Source organism: Curcuma longa, chromosome 3, assembly GCF_044706935.1.
Source record: "Curcuma longa cultivar G26 ecotype Majalengka, Jawa Barat chromosome 3, ITB_CL_G26_1.1, whole genome shotgun sequence".
Classification (NCBI taxonomy): domain Eukaryota; kingdom Viridiplantae; phylum Streptophyta; class Magnoliopsida; order Zingiberales; family Zingiberaceae; genus Curcuma; species Curcuma longa.
Window position 1 is genome coordinate 711,469 of NC_133863.1, and position 9,337 is coordinate 720,805.

The 9,337-nt window shown below is 33.4% G+C and overlaps 2 protein-coding genes across 2 annotated transcripts; both read right to left on the bottom strand.

Moving 5' to 3' along the window:
* LOC141823429 (SNF1-related protein kinase regulatory subunit beta-3-like) lies at window positions 1-2,064 on the bottom strand. Its single transcript, XM_074710712.1, has 3 exons — window positions 1,938-2,064; window positions 571-632; window positions 1-496 (listed from the first exon to the last, which is right to left on the bottom strand). The coding sequence occupies exons 2-3, from the start codon at window positions 595-597 to the stop codon at window positions 185-187; spliced, it is 339 nt and encodes a 112-aa protein (XP_074566813.1). The 5' UTR covers window positions 598-632; window positions 1,938-2,064; the 3' UTR covers window positions 1-184.
* A 1,322-nt stretch (window positions 2,065-3,386) lies between these two features.
* LOC141823427 (uncharacterized) lies at window positions 3,387-8,360 on the bottom strand. The gene is made up of 8 exons (XM_074710710.1): window positions 8,161-8,360; window positions 7,783-7,892; window positions 6,287-6,498; window positions 6,110-6,201; window positions 5,551-5,653; window positions 5,290-5,432; window positions 5,060-5,184; window positions 3,387-3,812 (listed from the first exon to the last, which is right to left on the bottom strand). Exons 1-7 carry the CDS (start codon window positions 8,356-8,358, stop codon window positions 5,086-5,088), a joined length of 957 nt encoding a protein of 318 aa, XP_074566811.1. The 5' UTR covers window positions 8,359-8,360; the 3' UTR covers window positions 3,387-3,812; window positions 5,060-5,085.
* Window positions 8,361-9,337: the final 977 nt, after the last annotated feature.

Below are 9,337 nucleotides of genomic sequence, written 5' to 3' on the forward strand. Positions count from 1 at the left end.
TGGGGAAAAAATTGTTGCAGAAACATTCAGAATATTTGATCCAGACTCAAAAAAATGAGTTCAACATTCCAGATGTGCAACTGAAAAGTGGGGATTTACGTATCAAATGACAACAATCAAAGCCACCAGTTCTCCTGAATATTGACTGAATAGCCATAGACGAATAAGAATTCAGTGTTCATGATCACCTTCTCTGAACTGGCTTATAAAGAACAACAGTAACATATTTGGATAAGAAACGATGGGTTATCCCAAGAGCAATAGCAGATCTGGAGCGATCTCGATTTTCAATGTAGAGGTGGTTAAGAATCACATTCTGAGGCACAGAAAGACTACTCGGATCATCTTGGCTGGGTAGATAGTTCAGCACGGTATGCTCCAGATGAGGAGGGACAAGCGGGGGTTCTCGAGCTTCATCCTCAATTCCTGGTATGGGATTGTTGTAGCTTGAATCGGGAGATGTGGGAACTTCAAAACCCGTGACACTGACTCGTTCCTACAGCATGAATTTCCTCTTCAGGTTACAAAAGGACTGACCGATGTAATATCAAGCAAAAAGTTATCACTTACATGGTCATCTCCATTTGTTCGATCCATGGTTTCGTTAGACTGATCTGGTTTCAGTAATAAGCCTGTAGGGAAACAATTACTATGCTTATCAAGGTAAACAACATATAAAGAACCCAACCAATACACTAAAAAACCTTACATGAGAGCAAAGAAAGCATCCAATTTCTTATATATAGAGACATAAATATATCAAAATCAAAACAAATATTTTATTGAAACCAAAATGAATTTTTGGCCACAACTAAAGCATGAAAACATGAGTGAAATTATGCTCCTTTTCCTATAAACTCCATATAACCAAGATATTATGATCATCAATCCTAATCAAATACATTTTTAGAGATCAACACAGATCTTTGTGGCATCTAATCCTCCCTACTATGTTTCATGAACTCATTACCAAAGCCTTGACTAAGATCAACCTTAAAGACTTATGTGAACCCTGAGTCTAATGGAGACGTTGGCTACAATCTTGATGTCCTCTTTCTAGTGGTAAGAGTGCCGTTAAGAGTCATTTGGTGGAAAGTATTTATTATATAATAATGTGGATTATTGTATAGGTAAATTGCCAATTATAAAATCGTTCATAACCTTGTGTTATAATGTTTACTAGCTGCAATGATATATTTGCAAAATTACTTCATCGACATGTTTGATAAAATAAAGATTAACAGAAATTATAATTCAATTTCCATAAAACCCCATAGACCAACATATTCCTGAATTCTACTCAAAAGTCATAACATTAAGCACTCTTTCAAATTTGCAAACTCTCAAAAGATAAGATACATGTCACTCTAACTCATACAGCTTGTTTGGAGCGAGCACTTGAAAGAAAGAAAGAAAGAAAGAATTTTAGTTCCAAGATAGAAATGAACTCTAAAGAAACTAAGACTTACAGTTGTACTTCACATTAGTAAATTGTGGACATAATAAGTAATAACAACAAAATGAACGGGAATTGCAAATTTTCAATACAGAAATCCAAACTTAATCATTCCAAACAAAATGAATTCATCGAAGACAACAGCGAGATATTGGAAACCGAGTATCGCCAAGGATTTTCCAAGACCAAATTCAGCAGTGATGTACGACTTATTGCGCACGGAACCCTGATAGTTCAATCACTCTTTGGTGAAATATAGTTGGAATTTTTAAACCAGAATTAAAAATTTAGACTAACGATCTACAGCTAGAAGATACCCCAAGAAAACAAAACAAGGATGAATATGTAGAATCACAATGACGATAACTATTAAAAGATCGATTATCGAGCCGGCAGTTTAGCGTTCCAGCAAGGAAAAGTTAATGCGAGTCCACCCCTTGATCTGGAAAAAGAAGAACAAGAACGAGAAGGAGAGGAATACCAGATAACTTCGGTCGAAGATGGAACGAAATCCCTTGTCGTCTCGCCGCTATTAAGGTCTCCGGTGGCCGGCGATGGCTGAGGAAGAACACCCGTTCTTCGCCTTACGTCTCCTTCGTCGGGTTAGGGCCAAAGAGGGGGGAACGAAGAAATTATAATGACAAGTAAAATTTTCACTTTGCCCCGTGTAATCTTATTTTTATCAATTTGAGCCTTATAATAAATATTACAATTTAATAAAATTACTGTCGTATAACTTTAATATCGCGGGTCCATTTGACCCTTATTGTAACGTTGCATACAATACACTCACTATAATTTGATTCTTTCCAAAACTTTGCATTGGCGGGACTTTTATACATCGAACTATTTTTTTAATGATATTTTACTGAATCATGTAAATTTCGATATCTAACTTTTATAATACTCAGATCATATACCATATTCCCTAAATACCTCGGTACACCGATCACTCTGTCAGTCTCGAATGAAACCGACTATGACTGATTAATTAGAGAACTCTAAATCACTTTAAATCAAAACTAATATATTTCTAAAAACTCTTTGACGTATTTTATATTCTCGGATCTAAATTTGATAACGTAAATTAAGAGTACATCTTCAAATATTTTATTCTATCAATTTAAAAATTCATTGTTCTCAATTTACGTTATCAAATTCAAATACAAAAGCATAAATATATTAAAGAGATTTTTAAAAGTATATTGGTTTTGGTTATAGTGATTCGGAATTCTTTACATCTATCAATCAATTTCAAACGATCAAAATTTAAAAATTTGATATTTAAAGTGAGTTTTAAGAACGTTTTAGTGGTGCTATTAGTGAATATCATTATCTTAAACCTTATAATAAATTTTATTAAATTTGTATAAATTTAAAAATTTATTATTTTCAATTTATATTCAAACTCAATTTATGTATTAAATACAAGAATTTTTAAAAATATATTGATTTTAATTTGAAATGATTTAAAATTTAAAATTGATTGATAAATATGGAAAAAATAAAGATATTTTAAATATTATGATAAGTGATTTGAATATTATGAAAGTTGAGTACATGATTTAAATAATACCAAAATTTACTTATGCAATTCAATAAAATATCATTTTTAAAACTATTCATTATAATTTAATAATAATTAAAATATTAATAAATGATCAAACTCAAACGAAATAACCAAGCAATCTTTAAATGTACTTTAATTAATACATATAATTATTCTATATGAATACAAGTATACATTGATTTAATTTTAAAGAAATAAAATCGTAATTAACTTTTAGTCGGTTAGATATATATATTTTATAAATTAATATATATTTATATGTTAAATTAAAAAAAAAGTTAAGTATAATATTGACAATTATTAATGACATTTATGCAACAATTTTAAGCATTTACATGAATAAATTACAAGGAAGAAACATGAACAAGTTCATCTTTATATCAATGAATATATATCCATAAGCATGGCCTTCCATAGTGCTATTGCATGTAGTTGATGCAAAAATATAGCTACAAGATACAAACCCTAAACCCTGAAACTATTTAGGTGATCAAATCAAATCCAACACTAAACAATATTGATTTACCTAATCAATACCACCATCTCCACTCCCTTAGCTATGTTGTGATTATTATACTGATCTCTAGGTATGTTGTGATGGTTGCTGATATCACTGCTTGCAGAGTAGCCATTAAGGGCACCCTTAACTTCATTCAAAGGATTCACCATCTTCCTTGCCGAGCTGTATGCCATCATCACCATGGTGCAAACAAGGAGGAGAAGAAGAAGATGATGAGGAATTGAATATTTCATCTCAATTAGTTACTGATCAATCTGCTGCATGCTCTGCAAAAGAATGGAGATAGCAAGTAATTAATGCTTGTGATTATTTTTTAAAGCAAGAAGGGAAGAGAATAACTTATTACCTCTGTATAGGAAGAAGAGTTGGGAGATTGCTGGGGAATTAATTAAGGGAAGTGGCAGCAATTTATAGTGAGAATCAGAGTGGAATTGTACCGACAAGGTGAAGTGGATGAGCTCATATTTCCTCAAATAATGCATGTTGATTTATTTTAGTTGAGTGAAAAGTTGATTCATGAGATTTGATGGCATGAAGTCAAAGATTATTCTACCTACTTAATTTTACTGTGCTTGGTGAATGGTGATGTAAGAAGTTGTTCTGAAGAACTAGAGAGGCAAAGTCTAGAAATGATATGCCAAACAACCTAAATATTGATACTAATTAGCTTATTTAAAATTATAAATCAATTTTAAATTATTATTAACTTTTATATATAGCATTATTAACACAACTCTCATAACAAAAGACTTATGATCTAAAAGCATATTTTGCAAAATCGTGATTTAGATCGTAGGATCGCACGATCCTACAATCCGGAAACACCAAATCGCTCATGGATTGTGTAGAATCATTTTTTACGGTGGAATCAAAGCAGAATTGGTGGGATAAATAGTTTCGGAGTAGGATCGGTAGGATTGATACGAACCTACGTTACAAACTATTCTATGCATTTTTTTATCGGGGGCTGCTTTGTTGGCCTTTAAACTGGACCATCTTATGAACCAAAGAAACATTCTTGAGGTTGAGGTTAAATGCAATTACTGTTCTTGTGTTAGTATAAATTTTATAGTCTTTCATTTTGTGATATGAAAATATAAATATTATTGAGTGCTATTGTATTAAAATGGTAGTTAAATTACTAGTTGATTTAAATTTGTAAAGCTAATAATGTCATATGTGATGTCAATGGTTGCATGTATATGCAAAATTATTAATCTATTTATATGCAAATGATCTTTTAAGATATTTTTTCTAATTATTAATTATGTACCATAAAATTTCAAGGGTTTTTAGTAGGATCACACGATTCTACGATCCGATCCCGACCAAACCGATCCTGACCCCAAATCAATCTTGTATAGGATCACCATCCTATGAACTATGTCTGAAAGTGTATACTTATTCTATATGATGAAATTATAGATTCTCCTCTACCAAGCCAATGATGAATTTAAGAGTGATTCACTATCATAAAGAGCACAAAACTAGGGTAGATTTCTGGCAAACTAACCCCCATCGAAGTCGGTATATGAAGCATCAAACAGGCTTTTGGAACTTTCCATGAACCCAAACCCTCTGCATCGACTTTCCTTTCTGTCGGTTCATGGATGTTACACGACAATATGTGAGCTCCACCTACATGTTAAAATTCAGAAATAGAAGGATTCGAGTCACTAAAGTTTTCATGCAGTAATAGCAGGAAAAGAAACAAGAACCAAAATTGCAATGGGTATCTGTCACCTCAATAAACCCAGCAGTAAGGAAGAGATTTCTTGCAGTATCCAGTGAGAAGAAGTATGAAAAAGTGCCATCAGATCGCATGTATTCACAGAATCCTACTCTTTGCTCTGGCAAAAATCGAAGCATGGTCATATCATAAAGACCTGCAACCGGCAAAAAAAAAACAAAAACAAACAAAAATCTTTAGTAAAACATCACAGAATTTCAAGCAAAAACGTTGGAGGATATGGGTAATAATTTTGATCAATTAGAAGAGAGTACCGTAGTCTCTGAATAAAAGCAAGCCTCCAGGTCTCAAAACAGAAAGACATTTCTCAATAACCGAGGGCATTCTTTCGAAAGGTATTGCTGAGAGTGTAAATATCTGTAAAACAATAACACCATATAATACCTAATTTGTATAGAGGAAATAAATTGTTCAGTCGGAAATAATATTTCCATACTAGTACTATCAAGTTTTGAGCTTTATCTTTCATTTAAAAGAATTAACAAATTCAGAAAGGAAAACACAGTACTACTATTTCTTTTCACTAGCTTCTAAAAATTAGTAGATGAACTAATGTGATCAAAGCTCGAATCATTATTCAGTTAGAAGTGAATGCAGAAAAGGCCCCCAGTGCTCTAAATCAGTATTATTATGTTTACAGTGATGGAGGCAATCTATCAATCTCAGAAATTGTTGGTAGCCGATATGTTTCTGTTAAGAGAAGCATTAGTCACTTATTATAGGAAGGGACATGCACAAAGTAAAAAGATCAAAAAATGTGTATAAATAATTGACTGTCTCAACATTACAACTGGCAATGTAAGACCAACTTACCATTGTTACGAAATCAACTCCACCAATGCAACACTGATCTTCTCTTAAGAAGGTTGACATGTGCGACGTTTCCAAGTTTTCTCCTCTAGAATCTAAAATGAAGGAAAATGAAATCCTACATAACAAGATGAGGATGGGATTAAGGTTCCATGCTACAAGTTGAAATCTAAGACCAACCTGATGAGAAATTAGCTGGCTCTGGACAGGAATTCCTTTGACAAGTGGTGCAGAACAACCAATCAGGGAAATCGTTTACAGAGAAATCAAGCAAGAAAGTGTAGAACCGAGGCTCTAGAGAAATAGCACTTTCAGTGGCTATAATCTCTTCTGCCTTTCTAAGGACCTCTTCACTACAATCGCAAGCATAGACTGTGATATTCTGCTTTGCACTGAACAACAACATTATTATTGGTGCAAGTGCATAAACTTAAACAAATAGAAACGAGACTAAAGTCAAATGCTATAGATAATGATTACTATGTCAATGATTCAAAGTCATGCGTGCAAATTAGATTATGGACTTTAATTGATGGGTCTTAACTGGGATAATGCTATCTATTGATACAGAACAAAAAACTCCGATGAAAACACAGCAAATAACTAAATATTCAACAGTGAACATGAAATATTTATTAAATATGTGGTGCCAAGCACAGAATTTACATTCTCATAATTGAGAATAGATAGTGATATTTAAAGTTTGAGGACCCATTAGCATAACAAGAAATGGCATAATACAACTAATTCATTCCAGAAACATGTCATAAATAGAATTAGCTGGCCGAACCATTTAAAAAATGCCATAACTTTGTTTTGTCATCATAAAAAAAGAAGGTCGACATGTTTATATATAAAAAAAAATGAACCCAATTAAACATGTCAAACCAAGATAGAAAAGGACTAAAACCTCTAAGGTTACCTACCCTGTTAGCTTTGACTGCATAACTTTAGAATGTCTAGCTTAGAAGAAAAGGTACACACAAGGAACTGTTGTGAATTTAATGACAGTGTGCGAAAGTATATGGATGCCTAAAAATGTTGAACTCTTCCCAAACAATACACCCACTTCTTGCAAGTACATTAGTGGGATGGTTCACGACTGCATGGTATATATAGTATAAATGACCTAATTGAGTGAAATTTTAGACTCGTAAATATTTAGCTACATTGCTAAGATTGTCTACAAATTACTAAAGAGACTCAAGATGGAGTCATTTGAACTATGACTTAGCATAAACAATGTGCATCATGTAAATTAAGGCTGAGATCATGTCATTCAGCTACCCAGACCATTCCTCAGGCTACTAATGACTTTCCATATTTGGGATTTGAGGTCCAAATCCGCATAGAATGCTTACATCTACTATTATATTAATCAAAAAATAGAAGGGAAGAAGGGGAATGTTTTAGGTGATGTGAACAAAGAGAATCACTTTCCTAAACCAAAAGGCTCCATTCTGGTTTAATACAGTTCGCAACATTTTCCAGAATCAAAGCAGTTTAGCTCGGCATGGTTCCCATCTAAGTTCAAGACCAAACTCTAGTCCAACCTGAATCCAGGAGTCAAACATCTCAATCCTTTTTCTCATTTTGGACTTATTTCTATTTTTCTAAAAGTCATAAGAGAAACCTAATTAGCAAAGAAAAGTATGATAAAGACAAAGAATCATCACCGTAAGATAGGAAGGACAGTGCTCCCATTTCCACATCCCACCTCGAGGACCTTGATGGAATCGCTAGTGCGAATAAGCTCCGGAAATTCTTTCAGCAAATACCTTCTTTCCTTAAATCGCAAACAAAGAACATACAAATAATCCAAACACAAAATGTCAGTCTTGTTCGGTACCATTTATTTCCAGCAGCACATGAGTTTCTAAGTCATCGTCATCATCATCAACAGGTACAAATCAACAATACCCTTGGTCAACCCAATGGACGGACATTTCCCTTGAGAGGAAGGATACGGCACCATAAAATCATTTCAGTGGAGAAACCGTCGTCGAACAAAAAAAAATTCAATTATGCCCTAGAGCAGAATTAATAATCAAAACCTTGAAGAACTTCTCGGCGGAATGGCGACGATGGAAGCTACGCCAGGCGTCTGCCTCCACGGCGGTAGCAGCACCAGACGAAGAAGGCACGAAAGGGGCGAGATGGTAGCGGAGCGAGGGATCGTTCTCCACCTCGCGACGTAGATCCTCCCATTCGAAGTCCTTCGAGTAGTACTCCGCCTCAGCCTCTTCCGCCATCCGCCCTACTGTCGTCGCCGTCGCCGCCGCCGCTCGGTGGCCACTTCCACGCTTAAATAGCAACAAAGTAGCGGACCCTCATTTTATCGGCAGCCCATTCTGGCCCATATTAGGCCCAACATAATTTAAAATTACACGGAAAATAATTTGTTTAATTATTTTTTTAATTAAAAATGAAGGGAAAAATACTGAGAAGACTTCTTTTACGTTGTTTTAGTTCGAAGGAAATAAAATAAAATAAAATAAATAATTTGATTATTATATCAAAAGAAAAAAAAATAATATATGCATTAAAATACTCACGTTGAATTCCACGACCGACGTCTAACCGTCCGAGTCAATGAAGAAATATATTTTTTCTAAATCATATCATTTTTAAAGTATAAGTAGTTTTACTCTAATTACCACTAATTTATCTTTATTTACAAGTTACAACAACTAGATGATGATAGCAAAACAAGAAAGTTTAAGAACTATTTTGCAAAATATGCTTTTTTGTAAAGGACATAAATGGTAGGGGCAAAATAAAAAATATCACAGAGTTTCTTTAGATATAAACAAAGAAATAAAGGAGGAGAAAGGGAAATCTCACCTACAAATTAATTATATTATTGGTTATTTAAATATATATAATTTGATAAAGTAGTTCATATTAATATGTAATTTTATTTGACTTTAATCTATTTGGTTGTCCAACAAATCAAATATTTTAATTATTATTAATTTTCCTTATAAAAGGAGGTTGGCGATTTGTTAACGTGTTAAAAGTTTAAGTAGAACGTAATTTGTTTAGTAAGAAAATTAATTAGACTTTTAAAATAAATCTCAGGGGGATATTTAAAAAAAATAAACAAATTAAATTTATTTAAACTTGTGGTCCATATGGAGAAAAAGTGTAAATGCAGGGCTAAATGGTAAATGCTCCCAATTCGCTTCGCCTTCATCGTGTCTTAAGCGGCGACGTGAATTTGCCGTGTGA

Coding starts and splice junctions, on each gene's coding strand:
- LOC141823429 (XM_074710712.1), bottom strand. CDS start 597: ATGGATCGAACAAATGGAGATGACCAT. Junction 497..570: donor GAACAAATGGAGATGACCAT/GTAAGTGATAAC, acceptor TTCATGCTGTAG/GAACGAGTCAGTGTCACGGG.
- LOC141823427 (XM_074710710.1), bottom strand. CDS start 8,358: ATGGCGGAAGAGGCTGAGGCGGAGTACTACTCGAAGGACTTCGAATGG. Junction 7,893..8,160: donor CCGCCGAGAAGTTCTTCAAG/GTTTTGATTATT, acceptor TTGCGATTTAAG/GAAAGAAGGTATTTGCTGAA. Junction 6,499..7,782: donor ACTGTCCTTCCTATCTTACG/GTGATGATTCTT, acceptor GTTGTTGTTCAG/TGCAAAGCAGAATATCACAG.